Source organism: Chiloscyllium plagiosum, unplaced genomic scaffold, assembly GCF_037043375.1.
Source record: "Chiloscyllium plagiosum isolate Xiang-an unplaced genomic scaffold, Cpla_swu_hap1 HiC_scaffold_2, whole genome shotgun sequence".
NCBI classification, from domain to species: domain Eukaryota; kingdom Metazoa; phylum Chordata; class Chondrichthyes; order Orectolobiformes; family Hemiscylliidae; genus Chiloscyllium; species Chiloscyllium plagiosum.
Window position 1 is genome coordinate 62235518 of NW_028270140.1, and position 27377 is coordinate 62262894.

A 27377-nucleotide genomic window follows, 5' to 3' on the forward strand; every position below is an offset into this window, starting at 1 on the left:
AAAACAGAAATATATAGTTAATCTCAGTGCTGAGAATGCAGAAACTAGTCAATAAACATAGGACCCAAAGGACAAAATAACACCAGTAGAGTGCAACAATGACAAAGAACTGATAGTTTCCCATAACTCTTTGAAATGTCTCTATCTGATCAGCCATTATTGCTCCCAGACTGAAGGGAATAAAGGGACTGAAGGAGGAAGGGGAAATGAAGGAGAAACCAGGACAGAACCCCACTGGTCCTCACCTACCACCCCACCAACCTCTATGTACAATGTATCATCCGCCGTCATTTCCGCCACCTCCAAACGGACCCCACCACCAGTGATATATTTCCCTCCCCTATCAGCATTCCGAAAAGACCACTCCCTCCGTGACTCCCTCGTCAGGTCCACACCCCCCACCAACCCAACCTCCACTCCCGGCACCTTCCCCTCCAACTGCAAGAAATGCAAAACTTGCGCCCACACCTCCCCCCTTACTTCCCTCCAAGGCCCCAAGGGACATTTCCATATCCGCCACAAATTCACCTGCACCTCCACACACATCATCTATTGCATCCGCTGCACCCCGATGTGGCCTCCTCTATATTGGGGAGACAGGCCGTCTACTTGCGGAACGTTTCAGAGAACACCTCTGGGACACCCGGACCAACCAACCCAACCACCCCATGGCTCAACACTTCAACTCCCCCTCCCACTCCACCAAGGACATGCAGGTCCTTGGACTCCTCCATTGCCAGACCATGGCAACACAACGTTTGGAGGAAGAGCACCTCATCTTCTGCCTGGGAACCCTCCAGGGATGAACTCAGATTTCTCCAGTTTCCTCATTTCCCCTCCCCCCACCTTGTCTCAGTCAAATCCCTCGAACTCAGCACCGCCTTCCTAACCTGCAATCATCTTCCTGACCTCTCCGCCCCCACCCCACTCCGGCCTATCACCCTCACCTTGACCTCCCTCCACCTATCGCATTTCCAAAGCCCTCCCCCAAGTCCCTCCCCTCTACCTTTTATCTTAGACCATAAGACCAGAAGACATAGGAGTGGAAGTAAGGCCATTCGGCCCATCAAGTCCACTCCGCCATTCAATCATGGCTGATGCGCATTTCAGCTCCACTTACCAGCGTTCTCCCCGTAGCCCTTAATTCCTCGAGACAACAAGAATCTATCAATCTCGGCCTTGAAGACATTTAGCGTCCCGGCTTCCACTGCACTCCGTGGCAATGAATTCCACTTAGCCTGCTGGACACACTTTCCTCATTCCTGAAGAAGGGCTTATGCCCGAAACGTCAATTCTCCTGTTCCTTGGATGCTGCCTGACCTGCTGCGCTTTTCCGGCAACACATTTTCAGCTCTGATCTCCAGCATCTGCAGCCCTCACTTTCTCCTTGAAGGGAATGTTCACCTGGAACCTGTAAACTTCACAGGCCATCTCTCTCAAGTAACAAAAACAGAAATTGCTGTTGAAATTCAATGGGTCTGGCAGCATCTATGGGAAGAAAGGTCCGTGACTCTTCATTAAAATTGACAGCAGCTAGGAAAAGCTGGTATTTATGCTGAAGTTGGGACATGCTAGTCCACTCCTCATCCATTCCCAAAACCTCCCCACACCCCCATCGCATCTTCCCATGTCACTGCAGAATTTACCTGCAGCAATTTCAATCTATTTAGTCTACTGTTTTGCTGTTCACAGTATGCTCTCGACACTGGGAGACGAGACACAGACTAGTGACTGCTTTATAGAACACCTGATTTCTGTCAGTAAAAATAATTCAGCTTCCAGTCACCTACCACGTCAATACACCACCATGTTCCCATGCCAACATTTCTGTCTCAGGCCTGCTGCGTATTACAGCGAGCCTCAGTGCAAACTTAAAGAACAGCATTTCATTTTCCATATGGGACTCTGCAGCCCCTACTACTCAACATCAAGTTCAATAGCTTTAGAGATTGATGCCATTCTTTCATTTTTTTAAAAAAACCATCACCATTTACATTTTTAAAAATCTTTTCTGACCTAATTTCCTCGAAATTATAGAAGCTGCAAACCTCATCAGTGAGGTTGTTTATTATTAACCTGCAGAATATATAGTTTATATTCACTAGTGGATACATTCGGTTTTTAAAATTTTGGTTTGACATTGGTTGCCTTTTGCACAGCCACACATTTTCACCCATTCTCGGGCCTATTATCACATTATACTTTTTTGCTTTTAGCATTGCACAAGCTACCCCATTCTCCGCGACCTTCATTCTTGTCACTTATTCAGCCTCTTTTGTCCTAGGCTGCCAACCACGATCTCCTCTTTTACCTACCCCTTTCAGTTCTCTCTCCTTCTCTTCGTCTCCACTTATCCGTTTACCTCTCCTTTTCCCACACCTCCCGAACCTAGTCTTCAGCACAAATACCCGTTTTTCTTAGCTGCTATCAGTTCTAATGAAGAGTCACCAAACTTGAAACATTGTTCTGCTTTTTTTCCCCTGACAGGCGCTGCCAGGCCTGCTCAATTTCACCAGCAATTTCTGTTTCTGTTTCAGATCAACAGCATCCACAGACCTTTGTTTTATGATTATCGAGCAAGTACTTGCACGACAATCAGAAACAAACCAAGATGGAACTCTACACCCGAATGTGGTAATATACCTTTAAAATCATATCAATAACAGTCTTCTAACCAACTGCACATACCACAAGGATGAATTATTCACACTTGTTAAACAAACTGCTTGTTATATTAGGTTTTGAGTAGCATGTTAAACCAAAACCATCCTGATATTTTATACAATTTTCCAATATGGAATATTTTGAAATAAATCAAATGCAGAGAACTGCAACTGTCAAATGTTGACCAACAAAAATTAAATATATTGGTACTTACGATATTTGGTTACATTATTCTTTAATACATCAGGCTGTTGTAATTGTTCATCTGTTGCAACCTCAGGTACTTCATTTGCATTTTGCCTCTGTTTTTTAAAATCTTTTCTGGATCTTGTTTCCTAAAAATTATAGAAACTGTTTACATCAGTGAGCTTGTTTATTATTAACCTACAGAATATGTAGCTTACATTCACTACTGGATACATTCTGTTCTTAAAATTTAACATTTCAAATCATTGACTTCAGGAAGAAAGCAGGAGCATGCCCCTATCTACATCAATGGAGCAGAGATTGAGAGGGTCAAAAGCATCAAGTAGTTAGGAGGAACAATAGTCAAGAAAAATGCGACACAGTAAAGAAAGCACAACAACACCTTTTCTTCCTCAGGCAGCATAGGAAATCTGGCATGCCCAGAAGGTCCCTTGTCAACTTTTACTGGTGCACCATAGAAAGCATACTATCTGGGGGCATAATGGTCTGGTACAGCAACTGCTCTGTCAAGGACTGTAAGATACTGCAGAAGGTTGCACACAGAAGTCAACCTCCCATCTAGGGGCTCCATTTATATTTCTTGTTGCCATGGAAAGTCTGCCAGCATTATCAAAGAGGAGAAAGTGAGGTCTGCAGACGCTGGAGATCAAAGCTGAAACTTTATTGCTGGAACAGCACAGCAGGTCAGGCAGCATCGAGGGAACAGAAGATTCGACGTCCTGAAGAAGGGCATGTGCCCGAAACGTCGAATCTTCTGTTCCCTAGATGCTGCCTGACCTGCTGTGCTGTTCCAGCAATAAAGTTTCAGCATTATCAAAGACCCCTCCGAACCCAGTAATGCTCTCCTACAACCTCTTCCAACAGGCAGAACATATAAAAGCTTGAAACACATGCCCCACACTGTTCAAGAAACCGCTTCTTCCCTGCTGTTACTAGATTGATGAACGCACTCTCTAACTTCAAATAATGCTGACCTTGTTAATGCTGATCTTGCTTCATGCAGTGTGCAGTGTAACCTGTATCTCCTGTGCAGTGTAACCTGTATGCCTCACTCCAAGCACACTATGATCTGTATGTCCTTGTTTGCTATGATCTGCCTGTACTGTTCACAAACAAAGCTTGTCACTGTACTTAGGTACATGCGACTACAATACATGAATCAAGTCAAAATTTCTCTCATTGGTTTTCTTCATTCCCTTCCTTAAGGAGTTAACTCACTGCTGAGAAATGGCTCTGTGATAATCACTATAAAGCAACTAATAGTGCTTCATTTAAGACTTTGTACATTTTACATGTTTCCACTAGTGTCACCTCCAACATGTGCAAGGATCATGTGAACTTCTGTCCTTAAGTTAAAAATCACACAACACCAGGTTACAGTCCAACAGGTTTATTTGGAAGCACTAGCTTTCAGAGCGCTGCTCCTTCATTAGGTGGTTGTGGAGTATAAGACACTGAATTTATAGCAAAGGTTTACACTGAAATTATATATTGAAAAAGACCTGGATTGTTTGTTAAGTCCCTCATCTTTTAGAATGAACATATTGGTTTCAATTCTTTCATATGTAAATCACAGAACTTATTTAAAAAGTTTACAGTCATGTCAGCCCAGATAATGCATTTAAAGGTGTGAGCTACCCTGTGTGAGACTGTCTGTGCCACAATGGTCAGATTGATTCTAACCTAAAAAAAAATTTAAAAATCTTACATGGATTCATGCAGTTTTTGAGCACAATAAAATATAATTCTGCAAGTACAAATTCACCCCACAAACTTATATGTGTATGTGTGCATGTGGGTGTTTGGGGTGGGGGGAGGAGGGGTTGATAGAGTGTGTGTATTTGTGGGAGGAGAAAGGGTTCTAATTCTGTGAAAGAGTGCATATAAGAGTGTGGACGTGAATGTGAGACCATATGAGAGGTTCTGCATGTGTGTGCGTGCGCATGTGTAGGAGTGCTTCTGTGTGTGCGCACGTGCGCCTACACGTGTAGAGTGCAATGGGGTCACGTGTGACATGAACCCAAGGTCATGGTTGAGGCCATCCCCATGGGTGGATAACTGCCTCTGCTCAGCCACTTTTCATTGTTGCCTGTCCCGAAGTCCGCCTTGGAGGACGGTCACCCGAAGGTCCGAGGTTGAATGTCCCGACTGGGAGAGAACACTCCGGTCTGTTGATTGTTGTACGGTGCCCATTCCTCCGTTGCCATAGCCTCTGCTCGGTTTCCCCAATGTACCATGCCTCAGGGCATCCTCGCCTGCAGCGTACGAGATAGATAACACTGGCCGAATTGCAGGAGTCCCTGCAACTATGGTGAGAGGTATCCCCACGCGGAATGGTGGTATCCGTGTCAACATTCTGACACGTCTTGCAGCACCTACTGTGACAGGGTTGGATGGTGTTGTTGTGGGGAAAAGTCACCAGCCTGAGTCAGAGTCAGGGTTCAATAACAGTTTATTGTACGAGGAAATACCGGAGCTCCGGGGAAAGACAAACAGCACAGTGGTCAGCTGCGAGTTCTCGCTCAACCCGGAGCACATGTCAAGACACTTTTATACATTTTGTAATACAATAGGTCAGTGAGTAGGTTATTGTCTTTGTAACATGGTTTGTTTATTGTAAACATTGCAGAATCATTCATTGTATCGATACAGTCATGGTCAATTCCAGCGCAGCCTTTGTTAAATTTCAACACGGTCGTTGTCAGTTTCAGTGTAGACATTGTCAGTTTCAATGTCTGCGCAGAAGTCCATTGCTGTAGGAATTGGTGCTAATCGTTCTTCCTGAAAAGGTACGATTACGGCAGCCCTGGTTATCACTTTGTATCGAGTCCGTTGGCTGGACCCAGAAACTTCAGCAGGCAGTGTACGCTACTCCTGTGTATTCTCTCCCCGACCCACCTTAAGCTAATCAACTAGGTTGCGAATGCATTGTGCTAGCATTCTGGTGGCCCCAGGCTGTGTCTGTGTTTGTTCCGCTGTCTCTCTCCAAATTATGGTCCAGCAGCCATCTTGTGTGTCAATTGGCCAACTTATAGTTCAATAGCCATCTTGTGTGTCTGTGTGCCTAGTGTCACCCTGCCCAGTGACATCTCCCACTTCAGTGCTGTCCTGAAAGCTGGACAGCTTGCTACGAACAATGATCTGTTTGAGATTTGGCGGTTGTTTAAAAGGCAAGAAGTGGAGGCGTGGTGCTCATCCTCATTGATAAATGTGTTGCAGGCTGCGAAGAATATGGCGTAGTTTTTTGGCTCCTGGGAAGCACTGGACAATAAAGGGTACCCTGTCGGTTGCAACTCATGTTTGTCTCCTGAAGAAGTCATTACGGTTTATTGCTGTGGCACGTCGGAACTGGCGGTCGATGAGTTGAGCATCGTACCCAGTTCTTAAGGAGGGCATCCTAGAGTACTTCCAGGTGCCCGCCACATTCCTCCTCATCTGAACAGATCCTGTATGTGCGTAGGGCTTATCCATAGGTGCCTATCCTTGATGGAGATGCGTGTGTCCAAGAATGAGACAGATAATAGAGAGTATTCCATGGTGAGTTTGATGGTGGGATGAAACTTGTTGATATCACTATGTAGTTATTTCAGTGACTACTCGCCCTGTGGCCTTAGATACAGGCTAGTGAAAAGGCCTTCCTAAATGTTCACTCTATCCAGGCCTCTTGATGCTCTAAGTGTTAATCAAATCCCCCCCCACACCGAGATCCTTCTAAACTCCATCACATACAGACCCACAGTCCGCAATTGCTTCTCATACTAACAAGCACTGCATTCATAGGATCATTCTTGTAATCTCTAGTCCGCCTCCAACACCAACCTTCCTTAAATTTTGGGCCCAGAACTACTTGCAATGTTCCAAGTGCAGTTTGATCAGAGTTTTCATCATAGAACTCCTACAGTGCGGAAAGAAGGAATTCAGCCCACTGACTCTGTACCAACCCTCCAAAGAGCATCCCAGCCTAGACCCAGCTCCCTACCCTACACAGCTCCCTGTAACCTGTATTTACTATGGCTAATTCACCTAGCCTGTACATCCCTGGATACGAAGGGCAATTTATCATGGCCAATTCACCAAACCTGCATATCTTTGGACCATGGGAGGAAATAAGACAACCTGTGGAAACCCAGGCAGAAACGAGATACAGTGCATGATCTCACAGTTTCCCACACTGCATTCTATCTGCTACTTCTTTACCAAAGACCGTCTGCAGCCTTCTTGCTTCCTCAACACTATCTGCAAACCACCCACCCCCCCATCTGTCTTTGTTGCTTGGTTTGCAGATGACACAATGTCCTCACTTCCTTCATCCAGAGGGTTAATGCATTACATGAATAGTTATGGTCCCAAGAGTAGTGGCAGATAGAGTTTAATTCAGATAAATAGGAGGTGCTGCATTTTGGAAAAGCAAATCAGAGCTGGACTTATACACTTAATGGTAAGGTCCTAGGGAGTGTTGCTGAATAAAGAGACCTTGGAGTGCAGGTTCCTTGAAAGTAGAGTTGCAGATAGATAGGATAATGAAGGTGTTTGATTTGCTTTCCTTTATTGGTCAGAGCATTGAGTACAGGAGTTGGGAGGTCATGTTGCAGCTGTATGGGACATTGGTTAGGCCACTGTTGGAATATTGCGTGCAATATTCTTCCCATCAGAAATATATTGTGAATCTTGAAAGGGCTCAGAAAAGATTTACAAGGATGTTGCCAGGGTTGGAGGATTTGAGCTATAGGGAGAGGTTGAATAGGCTGGGGCTGTTTTCCCTGGAGTGTCGGAGGGTGGGGGGTGACCTTAGAGGTTTATAAAATCATGAGGGGCATGGATAGGATAAATAGACAAAGACCCTGGGGTGGGGGAGTCTAGAACTAGAGGGCATAGGTTTAGGGTGAGAGGGGAAAGATATAAAGAGAGACCTAAGGGGCAACATTGTCACGCAGAGGGTGGTGCGTTTATGGAATGAGGAGTGGTGAAGGCTAGTATGATTGCAACATTTAAAAGGCATCAGGATGGGTATTTGAATAGGAAGGTTTTGGAGGGATATGGGCTGGGTGCTGGCAGGTGGGACTAGATTGGGTTGGGGTATCTGGGTCGGTGTGGACAGGTTGGACTGAAGGGTCTGTTTCCATACTGTACACCTCTATGACTCTACTGCAGAAATGGTCACCAGCTGCCATCCCCTGAAAAACAACCCTTTATTCTGACTCTGACTTCTGCCAATCAATCAACCAAACTTCTACCCATGCCAGCACCACGCCCCAAACACCGTAGACTCTTACTTTATTTAGCAATTTCTATGCTGCAACTTGGAAAGCCAAATAGATCACATCTACTGGTTCTCTTAGGAGAAAGTGAGGACTGCAGATGCTGGGAATCAGAGCTTAAAAATGTATTGCTGGAAAAGCACAGCAGGTCAGGCAGCAAAGGAGAAGGAGAATTGACGTTTCGGGCATAAGCCCTTCTTCAGGAATGAGGAGGGTGTGTCAAGCAGGCTAAGATAAAAAGGCAGGGAGGAGGGACTTGGGGGAGGGGGGTTGGGAATGCGATAGGTGAAAGGAGGTTAAGGTGAGGGTGATAGGCCGGAGAGGGGTTGGGGGCGGAGAGGTCGGGAAGAAGATTGCAGGTCAAGAAGGCGGTGCCAAGTCTGAGGGCTGGGACTGAGAAAAGGTGGGGCGAGGGTAAATGAGGATGCTGGAGAAATCTGTATTCATCCCTTGTGGTTGGAGGGTTCCTAGGCGGAAGATGAGTCGCTCTTCCTCCAGGCGTCGTGTTGCCATGGTCTGGCGATGGAGTAGGCCAAGGACCTGCATGTCCTTGGCGGAGTGGGAGGGGGAGTTAAAAGTGTTCAGCCATGGGGCGGTTGGGTTGGTTGGTGCGGGTGTCCCAGAGGTGTTCTCTGAAACGTTCTACAAGTAGGCGGCCTGTCTCCCCAATGTGTAGGAGGCCACATCGGGTGCAGCGGATGCAGTAAATGTGGCCTCCTACACATTGGGGAGACAGGCCGCCTACTTGCGGAACGTTTCAGAGAACACCTCTGGGACACCTGCACCAATCAACCCAACCGTCCCATGGCTGAACACATTAATTCCCCCTCCCACTCCGCCAACGTCATGCAGGTCCTTGGCCTACTCCATCGCCAGACCATGGCAACACGACGCCTGGAGGAAGAGCGACTCATCTTCCGCCTAGGAACCCTCCAACCACAAGGGATGAATACAGATTTCTCCAGCTTCCTCATTTCCCTTCCCCCCACCTTTTCTCAGTCCCGGCCCTCAGACTCGGCACCGCCTTCTCTACTGGTTCTCTTGTCTAACTTGCTTAATAACTCTTCAAAAGAATTCTAACAGATTTGTCAGGCATCGGGCATGACCTCCCCTTGATAAAGCTGGGCTGACTCAGCTTTAAAATTACCATGCACCTCCAAGTACTCCGCAATCTCAACCTTAATAAGGACTCCAAAATCTTACCAATGACCAAGATCAGGCTGACCAGTCTAGTCTTCTGCCTTCCTCCATCCCTACAGGTATGATATATTAGCCATTTTCCAGTGTTCTGAGTCCCTCCCTGACTCCAACAATTTTGGAAACATAATTACCAATGCCTCTAAAATCTCCTCAGCTAACTCCTTCATAATTCTGTGGGTGTGGTCCATTTGATCCAGATAATTTATCATCCACCTTCAGACCTTGCAAATTGTCCACTACCTTCTCCTTAGTGATGGCCATTGCCCTCACCTCTGCCACTGGCTGTCTTGAAGTTCTGTTATGCTATTGGAGTCATCCATTTTGAAAACTGATGCAAAGTACCTATTCAGTTCCTCCATTATTTCTTTGCTCTCCATTACCATTTCTCCAGCTTTATTTTCCAGCTGTCTAACGTCCACTCTTGCTTCTCTCCTACCTTTTAGATATCTTAAAAAGACTTGCAAGTCTTTTTTTATGTGTGTGTGTGTGTGTGTGTGGAAGATGGTGTTGGACGTGGTTGGGGATGCGGGCAGTATTGGATGGGGTTGGGGGGGTGCAGGCAGGGGCTCGCGTGCAGTGTGCTGCAGTCTGCTCTCCTGAACGGGGAGCAGACTTAAAACAGAAAACTGAGTCCCAGAGGAGAGGCATTGAATTGATTAACCAAATAATCAATTATCTGAACAAAATAGTGCCCACCCATCTCTTTCGGATAATCGAGGTTTATCAGTACTTAAATGTAATACGGTGACGTCTGATTCCAGCTTGCCCCTCTCAAACAGCAGGGTGAATTCTATGTTATGGTCATTGTCTCCTCAGGGATTCCTTCATTTTAAGGTTCCTAATCAAGTCTGCCTCATTATCCATCACTAAATCCAAAACTGCCTGTTCCCTAGTAAGTTCTACCACAAGCTAGTCCAAATAAAACTCTCAGGCATTCCATGAATTTATTTTTGAGATCCGCAACCAACCTGATTTTCCTAGTCCACCTTGCATATTGAAGTCCCCATGATTGTTGTAACAGTGTCTTTCTGTCTCCAAATTTATTTTCTTCTCCACATCCTGACTTCTGTTAGGAGGCCTGTACACTATTCCCATCAGGGTCCTTCTTCCCCCCCTTTGTGATTCCTTAACTTTACCCACAAAGATGCTACCCCCTCCGACTTTGCATCACTCGCAACAATTTAATTTAATTTCTTACTAACAAAGTAACCTGACCCTCTGCCTGTCCTTTCAGTAGGATGTACATCCAATATATTAAATTTTCACCCCTGATCTCTTACAGCCACATCTGTGATACCAACAACATTGAAATTGGTAGGTACAATCTGTACAAGTTAATTTACCTTATTGCGTACACTAGAACAAAAGAACATTACAGTGCGGTACAGGGCCTTCAGCTCTCGATGTTGCGCTGCCCTGTGAAACCAATCCGAAGCCCATCTGACCTACACTATTCCATCCTCGTCCATATGCCTATCCATTGACCATTTAAATGCCCATAAAGTTGGCGAGTCTACAACTGTTCCAGCTAGTGCGTTCCACACCCCCACTACTCTGAGTAAAGAAACTACCTCTGACATCTGTCCTACATCTATTACCCCTGAATTTGAAGTTATGCCTCCACATGCTAGCCATCACCATCCGAGGAAAAAGGCTCTCACTGTCCACTGTATCTAACCCCCTGATTATTTTATATGTCTCAATTAAGTCACCTCTCAACCTTCCTCTAACAAAAGCAGCCTTAATTCACTCAGCCTTTCCTCATAAGACCTCCCCTCCATACGAGGCAACATCCTGGTAAATCTCCTCTGAACACTTTCCAAAGCTTCCACATCCTTCCTATAATGCGGTCACCAGAACAGTACGCAATAATCCAAGCAGCATGACCTCATGGTTCCGAAACTCGATCCCTCTACTAATAAAAGCTAATACCCGGATGCTTTAAACAACCTTATCAACCTGGGTGGCAATCTATGTACTTGGACACAGGTCTTTCTGCTCATCTACACTACCAGGAATCTTATCATTAGCCCAGCGCTCTTTATTCCTGTTGCTCCTTCCAAAGTGAATCATCTCACATTTTTCTTCATTAAACTTCATTTGCCACAACTCAGCCCAACTCTGCAACTTATCTATGTCCCTCTGTAACCCACAACATCCTTCGTCACTATCCACAACTGTACTGACCTTAAAGTCGTCTGCAAATTTACTAACCCAACCTTCTACGCTCTCATTGAAGTCATTTATTAAAATGACAAACAGTGGATCCAAAACAGATCCTTGTGGTACACCACTAGTAACTGAACACCATGATGAACATTTCCCATCAACCACCACCCTCTGTCTTCTTTCAGCTAGCCAAATTTCTGATCCACAGCGCTAAATTACCCTCAATCCCATGCCTCCGTATTTTGTACAGTAGCCTACCATGAGGAACCTTATCAAACGCCTTACTGAAATCCATATAAAACCACAAACAGCTTTACCTTCATCCACCGGTTTGGTCACCTTCTCAAAGAAGAAGAAAAAAAAAAGAGTACGTACATGAATTACAAGTCTTGCATTGACTGCCCCACCCGCCACTTCTCGTGATTGTCCCCTCATCTGTTGTGCCTGAAATTTGATTCCTGACCTTGTAAATTATCAGGGAAATATAAAATCATTAAAGAGATATCCCTGTTCAGAAATCTGCATTGTTCCCTGTCAGAATTTAGGCAACTCTCATCAAAAGCATATGCAGGATAAGAAACAAACATCCTTGATGGCACTGAAGATTAGAGCAGTAATAATCACATAGTCGCATCAGTTTTAAAAAAGGAAATCAATAATTTGGCAAATCTCAAAATTGCAGACAAACTCAAGAAGCCCATCACAAAAACTACAAAAATTATGGCTGAAAACAACAAATGCTGAAGATCACAGCAGGTCAGGCAGTGTCCACTGAGAGGGAGCAAACTAACATGGAATCTTCATTTGCTCCTACAAAAATTATGGTATTGGTTAACATTGAATTAGCCTTTAGATTTCAAATTGAGCTCCCTGTGTGTGGTCATACACATCAGAGGAAAAAAGGTATTCAGCCAGAGAATGCAGAGCCAGCAATATGCTTCAGGCCCATCAACCCCTTATTATTCTAGCAGCAATGATACCAGAGGCATTGTTGCACAAACAACTTGTATGTGATTAAAACTAAGCTTAACAAACATTCACAATTATATGAACATCTGTGCAGCAGGTGGAAGGATAGAACTATTGCATGCACACATACACTAAATTAGCACAGGTATAACATAATCCTACAAATACATGACAACAGTCTTGCTGTACTAAATATATTGTTGTCATGACATACCTTAGTTGTCTGGTTCAAAAATGCTTTCTCCTTCTCAAATTCCTGCAGGCCAGGCTGTTTTTCCTTGTTACTTCTGCTACCATACTTGTGCTTGGAAAAGCCAATGTCTTCGCAGCGTGATGCTGTGTGTGCATACAAATTCAATGAAGATTCAGATGTCTGTTCATACGAATAGCAGAAGGAATAGTCCATAGGCAACTGAGATGGCATAACTGGATAGGATGTGTGCAACTCTGAAAAATTCTGAGACTGTTTACTGCAGCCATTCTCTGATGTGTGCAAACGCTGCCTAAAAAGCAGAACAAAAAAAAAACTCACAGGATTGTTAACTGATATGGCTGTGAAACAACTGCAAGAGAAATCACTGTCGTGTATCCCATGATGGATATTCATACATTTCATTCATCAGTGAACAAATGCACTCAAAATATTCCAGCACAATTACATCTTGTAAAATGTGATCTAGTGCATTTTTTCAAAAGTAAACCTTTACCTGAAGGCCTTTTGCTTTTTCATCTTGTTATGTGCAAGACAATGGTTTTCTTTTATAAATGTCCATTTGCAACCACCCTATTGCTAAATTAGGATAGATAATGCTTTCTCATACATTAGTAATGTGGTCTTCATTTGTGCGCCTGAACAGTCAGCAAGCATATGCTACATGAAGGGATGAGGGCAGGTATTTTTGGAAGGACCAACACTGTCATCATACATTTGGTGTACTTTCACCACAATCATTACAGGAAGTATTAATTAGCCGAAACCTAGCGAACATTTCTCCTCTCCAATCAAGCAATTGTTGCATCAGCCAGAGACTAGCTAGCTCAACAGACTGGGAAATGAGCATGACAATTTTCTGATCTGCATGGCACAATACCACAAGGATAAATATTCTGCTTAGGTAAATTTTGCATGTTGACAATCTAAACCTACAAAGAAATTAGTACGGTATGCAGTGTGTTCGTGAACATAGTCAATGTGTTCAGTGAAGGCCACATAAGTCGTCATACTATGGCATACAAAAGCATATTTGCAGCTTCTTTAAAGGTATGTTCAATTAAAAAAAACACAGGCAGAAAAAAGTTATTTTTCCTCTACAGTTAATTTTAAATTGGTTTCACATGTTACCATCTAATATACCTAAAATGATTCTAATTTTAATTTGTATCTCCAATGTGCATTCCATGACTTTGTAATTCTGCATTAATTTCTCCTGCTCGGCCTCTTCCCCTCCCTCATCACAGAACAGTTGCGGTAGAACACAACAGGTGGGGATGGGGGAAGCAGAAAATGGCAACAAACTAAGGGGGCTAGGAAAAGAGAAAAAGAATCCACTAAGTACAGTCAGTTCTGATATAACGCAATAGTTCTGTTCTCGTGCAATCGCGCATTATAAGAAAATCTCACAATAGCCATGCCATTTAAACTAATGGGGCCAGGATGGCATTATAGCCAATACAAGCAAGGAAAGTTCGCATTCTATAAATATTGGTCGAAATTCTTCAATCACATTAAAGCCAGCTTGCGTTGAAGCAGCACAGATTTAAGCGGAGCTCTGCATATGACGACTCCAACATCTTTTTATCTGACTAACACTGTTCTTTAGTAGGCCGTCTAAGAGGACCCCAACATCTGTTAATATTTGCAGGATTTCACATATTTAGACAACACTCAGCACCACTGTTATACTGCCTAAAAATCAATCTCTGAGCAAGCTTCTGGGCACAGTGGTGGTATGGTGCCTTTGAGAGACGTGTTCTGAGCTGTTTCTCCTGCAGAGGATATTGTTAATGTATCCGCCTGAACCACTCATTCCATGTGCGAACCACCCGCTGTGTATAAAAATTGTCCCTCACGTTCCCTTTTATTCTTTCCCCTTTAGCCTGAAACGGATGCCCTCTGGTCCTCGATTCCCCAACCCTGAGAGAAAGACGGAGTGCATTCACCCTATCCATGCCTCTCATGATCTTAAACACCTTTAAAATATTCCCCCCCCCCCCACCCCCCCAAATCTCCTTTGCCTTAAAGAAAAAACTCCTAGCTTGTCGAACCTCTCCCTATAACTAAGACCATTAAGTACAGGCAACATTCTTGTAAATTTCTTCTGCATTCTACCTAGTTTAATAGCATGGTCCCTAGAACAAGGTGACCAAAACTAAACACAATACTCCAAGTGTGGCCTCACCAACATCCTGTACAACTGCAACATTACTTCCAAACTTCTACATTCGGTGCCCTGACTGATAAAGGCCACTGTGCCAAAAGCCTTCTTCATTGCCCTGCCTACCTATAACTCCACTTTCAGAGAACTGTAAACGTGAACTCTAAGATCCCTCTATTCCATTACACTCCTTAAGGCCCTACTATTCACCATGAAACTTCTACCTTGATTTGACTTTCCAAAATGCAAGGCCTCACATTTACCTATATTAAATTCCTTGTTATGTATTTCAATAAATATCTTGTTTCTGTGTTTTAACTGTGTTGTAATAAAGTGTATTTTGATTAAAACCTATTGATGGACCAATCAAATCATAACAGCACCTTATTCGTACCTTTAAACAAATATAAAAGTTAGGATCTAGGCCATCTCTTTACAATACTTTGGGTCTGGTATTGTCTATTACAGGTACATAGCCCCATAGAGATGAGACTCTCTGTTAAGGTTTGCAGTATAACGCTCTTGTGAAAGGTCTAGGGACATTATATTAAAATCACGGTATAAATCTAAATTGTTGTCTGTATCCCAGTAACAAGACCACAGGGAAAAGGGAAACATTTGATTCTATCTGCAACTGTAGAATTCATCAGTGTCTCACTGTCAGTTCCAATGAATGTACAAAACATATCATCCTTTATTTGCCGGTGTCACTGAAACTGGCTTTCCCATTTCCTAAATAACCGACTATACTTCAAAAGTGTACACTTAGGGTGGCACGGTAGCTCGGTGGTTAGCACTGCTGCCTCACAGCACCAGATACTGAGTTTAATTGTAGTCACGGGTGACTATCTGTGTGGAGTTTGCACATTTACCCCCTGTCTGTGTGGGTTTCCTTCAGGTGCTCTAGTTTTCTCCCACAGTCCAAACATGTGCAGGTTAGGTGGATTGGCCATTCCAAGTTCCCCATAGTGTCTAGGGATGGGCAGGCTAGGTGATTCACCACGGGAAATTCAGGGTTACAGGAATAGGGTAAGTGGGTGGGTCTGCATGGGACTCTCTTTGGAGGGGCAGTGCAGACTCAATGGGCTGAATGGCCTGCTTCCTCACTGTATGGATTCTATTGACTTTAAAAGTACTATGACACCCTGAAGTCCCCATGAGAAATTATATGGATCGATTTTCTTCTGTGCTGAAATACTTTCTATGATCATCCCTAAAATTGCTATGGAGCACATTAAGAATCAATGTTACTTTGTGTCATCAGTAAATTCAGCAACTCTACCATTGGTCCTTGCATCCAAATCATTCATGTACATTGCATATAATTAAGGGTCCAACATTAATACCTGTGGCATACCATTTGTCAAATCCTGCCAACCCACATACAGAATTCCAAAAAACAGATTCCAGTGACGTCCCATTAAAAGATTTACACAACTACAGCAAGACTTCCTTAATCTTGTACTCCAGTGCCCTTGTAGTAAAGGCAAACTCATCACTTTGCCTCCTTAATTGAATCAATATAGGAGTAGTGTTACTTATGTATGAAGACATCCAATTCTTCTTAACACCCAAAGTTTAATAACTTCTCAGCATGGGCAGACATCGATGGGCTGACTTGCCCACTTTTGCTCCTATTTTCTATGTTTCTATGTCCTGAAGAGGAAAAGCTATAGAAAACACTGTGGAGATAGGATGGGAAATGGGAGTTGCCAAGTTGCTCTTGATAACCGCCCACTTGAACAAGACAAACCAAATAATTTCCTTCTGTACTGAAATCATTTTCTAACACCAGAAATGTTTCTCAAGCTAGTTATATATTTTTTTAAACAGTTGGAATACAACAAGCTACAGAATTACAAAACTGATATTTACCTATCCACATAAGGATCTTGAACAAAAGGATAGCAGGTTGTTAGGTATCTTGGTAACGTAGCTGATGATTCAGACGATTTTGCTCCAATTGTTTGCTGTTTTGGCACAAATGGTTCAACGTCAGCTGATAATTTGGTCTCCTGTGGAAGATTACATTAGATTTTGAACTATATGTTATTTACAAAAATGGGAAAGAAAAATACAGTATGTGAAATAGAATGAACTGCTTCAAGCTCTGTCATAGATTCCTTCTTCCTTCACAGTTCACATTAAGGTTCCAAAAAGTCTTTCCACCATCTACACTGCACACAGCAACATGGAATATTTCCACTCGCATAGATGGAAATATTGATACTGAGAAAACTTTGCATCATCCAATACAAAGCTCAAATGGTACACCATCCACTCCTTTAAGCATCGGCTCTCCATGGCACCGTAAAACAGGCACTATCTGAAAAATTCAATACTGTATTGCAGCTTCCTTCACAGCACATGCCAAATTTACAAACCCCATCATCTAGAACAACAAAGACAGTTGGCACACAGAAACACAAACAATTCAAGGCTCCCCCTCCAATTTGAACACCATTCTCATTTGGAAATATACCACCTTCATTGTCACTAGACAAAATCCTGAAATTCCCTGCTCAATAACAGTATTGTAGGAGTACTTTTGCACAGATTTTAAGGTCAACTATGGGCCAAGCAACCAATGCTAATCTTTCCTGCAACATCCAAATCCAACAAATTAATAAAAAGTTAACACAGATCAGCGTCAGCTCGACTTTCTTACTAGCAACCCAGAGATACAAGTGCATAATCTAGGCCAGCACTCCACTGCAGAATTCAGGGCTTTTGAGTAGTGATATTGTTCTGATGAGATATTGACCATTTGCACCCATCCTCTCAATTAGAGATATAAACAATCACATGGCATTAATTTTGAAAAGAAGCAGGTATGTTCTCTGGAGATCCAGCCAATAATTGTCTCTCAAAAATCAAAGACCAGATTATCTAGTAATTGTCATGTCGCTTTTTGTGGAAGACTGTTGCTTACAAATTGGGTGATCTATTTCTTAGATAATTAATAATCTCAACACCAGGTTATAGTCCAACAGATTTATTTGGAAGCACTAGCTTTCAGAGCGTTCCTCCTGCATTAGATAAGTAATGGGGCAGGATCATAAGATATGGAATTTATAGGAAAATATCACAATGTCATGCAATTAAAATGATATATTGAATAAACCTACACTACTATTAAGTCTTTTATCTTTTAGAATGCATTGCAGGTTTCAGTTCATTAACATGTAAATCACAGAACTTCCTTAAAGTCACATTCTCAAAATAACCTAAGGTTTTATGTAAAAAAGTGACATCTCAGCTCAGACAATGCATTAAAGATGTGAGGTTAAAGTCTGTCTGTATCCCAATCTTGAGTTAGACTGGTTCTATTTCCTAAAGTAGGAATTTATAAAATATTATATGGATTGACTGCCTGCATCGACAGCCAGAAGGCTGGAAGATCACAGCAAGCCAGGCAGCATCAAATGGTGTAGAACCGGTGCAACCCTTCTTCAGGACTTGATAGCATACAGGTTGCGTGCTTGTTGAGCAGAAAATGAATGTATCTGCAAATACAATTCTGCAAATGCAAATTCACCCCATAGACTTGTGTGCACGCAAGAATGCGAGTGCGTGTTTGCATGTGTGCACGCGTGGTAGAGGGCATGCATGAATGTGATGAAGTATAAGCCTGTGAGAGGGTGTATGCATGGGTGAGAGTGTGGGGAGGTGTAAGTGTGTGTGTCTGAGAGACAGCTTGTGTATGAGAGAGGGTGTGCGCGAGTGTGTGGGCATATACGTGTGCATGTGTACGTGTGGGTTTAAGTGTATAGTGTAGTGGGGTCACCCGTAGTGTGACATGAAACCAAGGTCCCGGTTGAGGCCGTCCTCATAGCCAAGTTTGGTACCTATCAGCCTCTGCTCAGCCACTCTGCGTTGCTGCATATCCTGAAGTCTGCCTTGGAGGACAGTCACCTGAAGATCCTAGATTGAATGCCTGTCTGCTGTAGTGTTCCCCGACTGGGAGGGAACACCCTTGTATAGCAATTGTTGTGCTGTGTTCATTCATCCATTGTCTTAGCATCTGCTTGGTCTCGCCATTGTACCATGCCTCAGGACATCCTTGCCTTCAGTGTATGATAGACAACATTGTCGGGGTCAAATGAATACCTGCTATGAACATGGTGGGTGGCGTCCCCACATGTAATGGTGGTATCCAGGTAGACACACTGACTCGTCTTGCAGTGGCTGCTGTGACAGGGTTGTATGGTGTTGTTCTGAAGACCAGGCAGTTTACTGTGAAGAATGATCTGTTTAAGATTTGGCGATTGTTGAAAGGCAAGTGGAGGTGGAGGGAAGCTCTTAACGAGGTGCTCATCCTCATCGATAATGTTTTGCAGGTTGTGAAGAACATGGTGTAGTTTCTCAGCTCCCAGGAGGTGCTGGACAACGAAGGGATCCTATTAGTTGCATCCAGTGTCTGTCTCGAGGAGGGCATTACAGTTTCTCACTGTGGCACGTCGGAATTGGCGATTGATGAGTTGAGCATTGTACCCTGTTCTTATGAGGGTGTCCTTCAGCACCTTCAGGTATCCGTCGCATTCCTCGTCTGAACAGATCCTCTCTATGCATAGGGCTTTCCACAAGGGATGGCGGTTTTAATACTTTTAGGGTGGATGCTAGAAGAAGTGCAGCATCGTGAGGTTATCCACGGGTTCGCGGTAGAGAAAGGTACTGAGGTGCCTGTCCTTGATGGAGATGCACGTGTCCAAAACTGAGACAGATACTAACGAGTAGCCCATGGTAATTCTGATGGTGGGATGAAACTTGTTGATATCACTGGACCCATGGCGAGGAGTCGCTGAAACAACTGCACAGAGTAAGAAAAATGTTGTCAATATAACTAGTGTATCGTACTGATTGGAGGTCCTGTGCAGCAAAATCTTGTTTGAACATGGACATTAAAAATATTGGTATATTGGGGTGCAAGTTTGGTCCCCATGGCTGTTCCATGTGTCTAGATGAAGAACTGGTTGTCAAAAGGTGAAAACTTTGTGGTCGAGGGTGAAGCATATGCATTGTAGGATGGTGCTCGGAGATTGGCAGCTGCTGGTACTGAGTACTGAGGCTGTTGCAGCAATGCCGTCATTGTGGAGGATGCTGGTGTAGAGTGCCAAAATGTCCTTGGTGTGAGGAATGATCGCGGTTCAACTAGTCAGTGGGTGCTGAGTTTCTGTAAGAAATCTGTAGTGTCATGACAGAAGTTGGGGTCCTCTGTACAACAAGTTTCAAGATGCCCTTGACACAGCCAGATAGGCTCTCACACAGGGTTCCGCTACCTGACATGATGGGATGTCCAGGTGTGTTGGCTTTGTGTATCTTCGGAAGTCAGCCCCTCTGCGAGAAGTACGTGTGATGAGGGGGCGTAGGGAACTCTGAAGGACCAAATCAAAAGTCTTGATCAATTTGTTCAGTTCACTGTTGTGTCCTTTGGTCTGATCAGTTGGTAGTTACCCGTAGTGTTTCTGGTTGTTCAGTTGTCGGTACACTTCCTTGCACTAGTCCGTTCGATTCTGAATGATGTTGGCTACTCCTTTAATTGGCCAGTTTGATGACAATGTTGCAATTGGTTCTGAGAGCACGGATGGTGTTGCATTGAGATCAGGTGATGCTTTGCTCTACCTTGTGGGAGCAGCTGATGAATCCAGCATTTACATATTTCCTAACTGATTGAGCATACATGTCCAGCCCAGGGCAGCGGCCGTCTGGAGGAAAGGATGCAAGACCAAGCAGACGCTATGACAATGGATGAATGGACACCATGCAACAAATTGCCAGGCAGGGATGTTCCCTCCCAATTAGGGAACACTACAGTGGTCAGGGACATTTGGCCTCAGATCTTCGGTTGGCCATTCTCCAAGGCAGACTTCAAAAATCTTCAGAGTGGCCGAATAGAGGCTGATAGCCTAGTTCGGTACCATGAGAACGGCCTCAACTGGGATCTTGGGTTCATGTCACACTACAGGTGACCCCATTACACTATACATACTGTCTCTCTCTCACACGCACTCCTTCACAAGTCTACAGGATGAATTTGCATTTGCAAATACATTGTATTTTTGCTTCAAAAGCACACAACCTGCAGGCAGTCAATCCATGTAGCATTTTATAAATTCCTACTTTGGAAACAGAACCAGTCTGACTCAAGATTGGGATGCAATCTTGACTCGAACCTCACACCTTTAATACACTGAGTGGTGATGTCACCTCATTTTATAAAACCTTAAGGTACAGAGTCACTGAGATGTACAGCATAGAAACAAACCCTTCGGTCGAACCCATCCATGCCGACCAGATATCCCAACCCAATCTAGTCCCACCTGCCAGCACCCAGCTCATTTCCCTCCAAACCCTTCCTATTCATATATCCATCCAAATTCCTCTTAAATGTTGCAATTGTACCAGCCTCCACCACATCCTCTGGCAACTCATTCCATACACATAGCACCCTCTGCGTGAAAAAGTTGCCCCTTAGGTCTCTTTTATATCTTTCCCCTCTCACCCTAAACCTATGCCCTCTAGTTCTGGACTCCCCAACCCCAGTGAAAAGACTGTCTATTTATCCTATCCATGCCCCTCATAATTTTGTAAACCTCTACAAGGTCACCCCTCAGCCTCCGACGCTCCAGGGAAAACAGCCCCAGCCTATTCAGCCTCTCCCTGTAGCTCAGATCCGCCAACCCTGGCAACATCCTTGTAAATCTTTTCTGAACCCTTTCAAGTTTCACAACATCTTTCCGATAGGAAGGAGACCAGAATTGCATGCAATATTCAAACAGTGGCCTAACCAATGTCCTGTACAGCCCCAACATGACCTCCCGACATGTCCTTAATACTCTGACCAATAAAGGAAAGCATACCAAATGCCTTCTTCACTATCCTATCTACCTGCGACTCCACTTTCAAGGAGCTATGAACGTGCACTCCAAGGTCTCTTTGTTCAGCAACACTCCCTAGGACCTTACCATTAAGTGTATAAGTCCTGCTAAGATTTGCTTTCCCAAAAGGCAGCACCTCGCACTTATCTGAATTAAACTCCATCTGCCACTTCTCAGTCATATCTCGAGAATGTGACTTAAAAAGGAAGTTTTGGGATTTACATATTAATGAACTGAAACCTGCAATGCATTCTAAAAGATGAAAGACTTAACAGTCGTCTAGGTTTGTTCAATATATCATTTTAATTGCATGACACTGATCTTTTCCTATAAATTCTGTGTCTTATGGTTCTGCCCCATTACTTATCTATTGAAAGAGGAACGCTCTGAAAGCTAGTGCTTCCAAAACAAACCTGTTGGACTATAACCTGGTGTGGTGTGATTTTTAAACTTTGTCCACCCCAGTCCGACACTGGCACCTCCACATCATATTTCCTATGTCAGTGTCTTTGAAAGATTTGCTTTTACATAGTAACTTTCAGGTCAACCCAAAAATGTTTCAGCCAATAAAGTGCTTTTTGAAGCTTTGTTCTACTGTATTCAAAATACTACAGTAACTACAGTTCAAAAGCATTTTATTACCTGTAAAGCAGTTTGATACATATTGAAAGACACTGCATAAAGCTATCCATAATTCAGCACTCAATGTGTTCATAAAAAAATGGCGGCAAAGCAAAAATGCGCGAATGCAAATCGTCAACAAAATAAGGGAAAGTTACATTCCAAAATATTTAACTAGTCCAAAGGTCTTCCATAACTTGCGTCCCTGGAGGACTTGCAGGAGGGAGCAAAGAAATCAGGATGGAGAACTGGTGAGAAGAAGGGAGCAAGAGTAACTGCAAGTGACTGGGAACAAGAAAATCAGGAGAAGCAATGGTCAGAAGGGACTGAGGCTGATTTAACTGTTCATGGACTATTTATCATTCATCCCAAACAGGCCTGCAGAAACTGGTGGTGAGCCAACTTCCTGAACCACTGCATTCTTTAGGGGGCAGGGACACCTATAGTGTGGTTTGTAAGGGAGATTTAGGATTTCAATCCGGTGATGGTGAGGGAACAGTGATACAGTTCCAACTCAGAAGTGAATGCAGGTTAAAGGAAATTTGGAGATGGTGTTGGTTTTTGAGAAGATTTGTAGCTCAGGTTGAGGTTCTGGATGTAGGTTTGCTCACTGAGTTGGAAGGTTCATTTCGTGTTGTTTCGTCACCCTACGAGGTAACATCTTCAGTGGGCCTCCGGACGAAGCACTGCTGATAATTCCTGCTTTCTGTGTCTGGGTTTCTTTGTGTTGGTGATGTCATTTTCTTTTTCTCAGGGGGTAGTAGATGGGGTCCAACTCGTGTTTGTTGATAGAGTTCTGGGTTGGAATGCCATGCTTCTAAGAATTCTCATGCATGGCTCTCTTTTGGCTTGTCCTGGGATGGATTTGTTGTCCCAGTCAAAGTGGGGTCCTTCCTGATCTGTATGTAAGGATACTAGTGAGAGAGAGTCATGTCGTTTTTGTGGCTAGTTGACATTCATGTATCCTGGTGGCTAGTTTTCTGCCTGTTTGTGGTGTGGTGTTTGTTATAGCTCTTGCAAGATATTTTCTAAATGACATTAGTTTTGCTTGTTGTCTGTATAGGGTCTTTCAAGTTCTTTAGCTGCTGTTTTAGTGTGTTGGTGGGTTTGTGGGCAACCATGATGCCAAGGGGTCCGAGAAGTCTGGCAATCATTTCTGATGTAGGGGAGAGTGGCTAGGGTTTCTGGACGTGTTTTATCTGCTTGTTTGGGTTTGTTGCTGAGAAATTTTTTTTAAAAAAAAGAGTAAAAACATTTTTTTAAAAGTCAGCAGACTGTGTTCATTGGGTACCCATTCTTTTTGGATACACAATATAGGTGATCTTCCTCTGCTCTACGTAGTTCCTCTGTGCTGTAGGGTGTATTGGCTTGTTGAAATAATGTTCTGGTGCAGCTTCATTTGTGGATGTTGGGATGATTGCTTCAACCCAAAATTCACAAACTAGGAGCCCCCCTCAGACCCATAGTCTTGCTACCTGGAACAGCAACTTACAGATTGGCCAAGGAGCTACACCAAAGACTAAAACACTTAGTAGAAGACTCATGCACTCCACCCAAGAGTTCCTGAAGACCAAAGACACCAAGATAGAAGAGGATGAAATAATGGCTTCCTTTGATGTAACAGCCTGTTACATCAATCACCATTAACCTGGCCAAGGAAACACTGACTACACTATTAGAAGACCCAAAGACACACACACACCAAACACCACTAACTTCATCAGCAAGGACAATATAGTCAAGCTGGTAGACCTATGCCTTACCACATACTTCACCTTCAACAACAAAACCTACAGACAAACCAACGGAACATCCATGGGACTTCCGATATCAGGGTTCTTAGCAGAGGCAGCAATGCAGAGACTCAAACAAACAGCTCTGCCAACCACCCAACCCAAACTTTGGATCCGCTACATTGATGACATCTCGTCACTGAATGAAAATTAGAGGAAACCTTCAAGACCATCAATAATACCCTTACTGGCATAAAATTCACTAAAGAGGAGGAAAACAACAACAAACTGCCATTCCTAGATGTCACAGCAGAATGAACAGCTAATGGGGAACTTCAAACCAGGGTCTACAGAAAAACAACATATACAGACCAAATATTAAACTACAGAAGCAATCATCCCAACATCCACAAATGAAGCTGCATCAGAGTATTATTTCAACAAGTCAACACACACTGCAGCACAGAGGAACTACACAGAGTAGAGGAAAATCATGTATACCGTGTATTCAGAAAGAATGGGTACCTAACGAATACAGTCCAGCAGTTTCTCAGCAACAAACCCAAACAAGCAGATAAAACACGTCCAGAAACCCTAGCCACTTTTCCCTACATCAAAGACATATCAGAAATGACTGCTACACTACTGAGACCCCTTGGCATCATGGGTGCCCACAAACCCACCAACACACTAAAACAGCAGCTAAAGAACTTGAAAGACCCTGTACAGGCAACAAGCAAAACTAATGTCATTTACAAAATATCGTGCAAGAACTGTAACAAATACCACATTGGACAAACAGGCAGAAAACTAGCCACCGGGATACATGACCCACTCTCACTAGTATCCTTACATACAGATGAGAAAGGACACCACTTCGACTGGGACAACACATCCATCCTAGGACAAGCCAAACAGAGACATGCACGAGAATTCCTAGAAGCCCAGAGGTCCACTGAAGATGTTACCTAGTAGGGTGACAAAACGTCTGGAAATGAACCTTTTGTTTTTCTTCTGCACGGAACTCAGGAAGTCCACATGCAGCAGTAACTTCTGAAACAGGAAGTCAATGCATTAAAGTCATTTAATATATGCAGACTAGACCATGCTGCTGGTGATAGCACACAATGCCTCACCAATATTCAGTTTTGAGTTGCTAGACCTTTTACAATCTTCCCCATTTAGCATGGTAGTAGTACCACACAACATGATGGGAGGGTATATTCAATGCAAAGACTTTGCAGTGGTCACTGCTACCAACACTACCATGGACAGATGCACCTGCAGCTGGAAAATTGATAAGGAATGGGTTAAGTTAGCTTCTTCATGCTGTTGGTTCCTTCACCAACTGCCACAGATCCAGTTTAGCAATTATGTACTGTAAAACCCAATCAACCTAGTCAGTAGTGGTACTATTGAGCCAGTCTTGATGGTGCATTCTGTGCCTGTGTCACCCTGAGTGCTAGCTCCAAAAACTGTTCACCGTGGAGGAGCACTGGCTCTTAATCTAAAGGGAAAGGGGTAGGTGGTAATTTGCAGTAGGTTCCCTTGCCCATGTATGTCCTGATACCATAAAATTTTAATGGGGTACACAATCAACGTCATGGACTTTCACAGCTACACATTCCTGCTTGTATATCACCAGGCTGAGATCTGTGGTGTGCTTGTCCTGACAATGGGACAGGATGTATCCAGGGATGGTGATGTCTGGGATATTGCCTACAAGATTCAATTCTGTTAGCGTAGCTATGTTAAACTGCAGAACAGTTCTCCCCAGTTTTTACACATACCTCCAAAACATTGGTCATTTGGAGTTTGCAGGGTGAATAAGGATGGACATGCTGTTGCCACTCCTGATGCTTAGGTTAATGCGGTAATCTATCTAGTTTAAGGCCTTACGGTCTTATCTGTCATGATTTGATACATCTCAGTGGTTTTCTCGGCCTTTTCAGAAGATACGTATGAGTCAACAACATGACTGTGTCCAGATTCTCACATAGGCCACGTTACCACTTAGAAAGACAAGCGCAGCAGATACTTAGAAACACCCATCACCGCAAGTTCCACTTCAAGTCACACACTATCCTGACTTGGAGCTATTTCACCACAACTCCATAATCACTGGGTCAAAACCCTGGGACTACGTTCCTAACTGCATTGTGGGTGTACCTACACTATGAAAATTGCAGTGATTCAAGGAAGCAGCTCACCATTATCCAGTCCAGGGCAGTTCGGGATGGACTATAAATGCTGGCATAACCAGTGACACATTCATCCTTTCCCATTCTGAAAATACTTTAGTAACAATTTGGGGTTTTACTACACAATTGACAAATGTTTAATGATCCACTAACTTTTAATTCCAAATTTAATTCAAATTTCACCAATTGCTTTGGTGGGATTCAAACCTATATCCCAAACGCATTAATCTGAGCCTCTGGATTACTAGTCTAATGACATTACCACCATAGCACCGTCTCACTATATATCATTTCATAATATGTATCACGTTCAGCTTCAAACAGATAAAATACCAAAACACCAAATATCCTCTTGAAACCCAGTTTTAAAACTATACACTGTCCAGACGTACATTCTGTACTGCGGGTTACAACCCATTGATCCAATAACTTCAGAAGAATGTTTTGTATTGATAATTCCTCCTTCTCAAAAGACAATTAAACATGACATACAGATTCAAATTATCCTCACAACTCTTGCCCAATTTTGATCACGTGGCAACTTACCCCCTCCCCAAAGTACAAGATCCAGTGTACTTCGTAGAATATTACAAATTTCAATAATTCTCCTAACTTTTAAAGATAGAGTTAAAGCAAAATAATATTAATTTCCCTTCTAGGATTCTGCTATACATACACTCTTCACTTGGGATTAACGGGCAATAGAAACATAGAAAATAGTAGCAGGAGTACATTGTTCAGTCCTTCAATCATGATCATGGCAGTTGATCTAACTTGATAGCCTGTTCCCATTTTCCCCTATATCCTTTCATCCCTTTAGTTTCTTCTTGAAGTCATACAATTTTGGCCTCAACTGCTTCCTGTAAAAGGATTTTCCACAGGCTTGCCACTCCCTGGGTAAAGGAATTTCTCCTCATCTCAGTCCTAAGTGGTTCACACTGTAACCTTAGACTGTAGCCCCCAGTTTTTGACACCCTTGCAATCAGTAACATCTTTCCTTAATCTACCCCATGCAGTACTGTTAGAATTTTGTAGGTTTCTATGAGATTCTTCCCCCAACCTCAATCTTGTGAACCTTGCTGGATACATTTCTAACGGATTC

At 43.4% G+C, this 27377-nt stretch overlaps 1 protein-coding gene across 5 annotated transcripts in view; it reads right to left on the reverse strand.

The window, feature by feature from the left end:
* Window positions 1-27377, reverse strand: part of secisbp2 (SECIS binding protein 2) — a 121263-nt gene that overhangs the window by 83688 nt on the left and 10198 nt on the right. For all 5 annotated transcript variants that reach the window (XM_087997158.1, XM_087997154.1, XM_087997150.1 and 2 more), the window contains exons 2-4: window positions 16718-16857; window positions 12682-12970; window positions 2879-2999 (exon numbers count right to left, since the gene is read on the reverse strand). In XM_087997158.1, the coding sequence (XP_087853284.1) occupies window positions 2879-2999; window positions 12682-12970; window positions 16718-16857 (550 nt within the window). The remainder of the gene's footprint in view (window positions 1-2878; window positions 3000-12681; window positions 12971-16717; window positions 16858-27377) is intronic.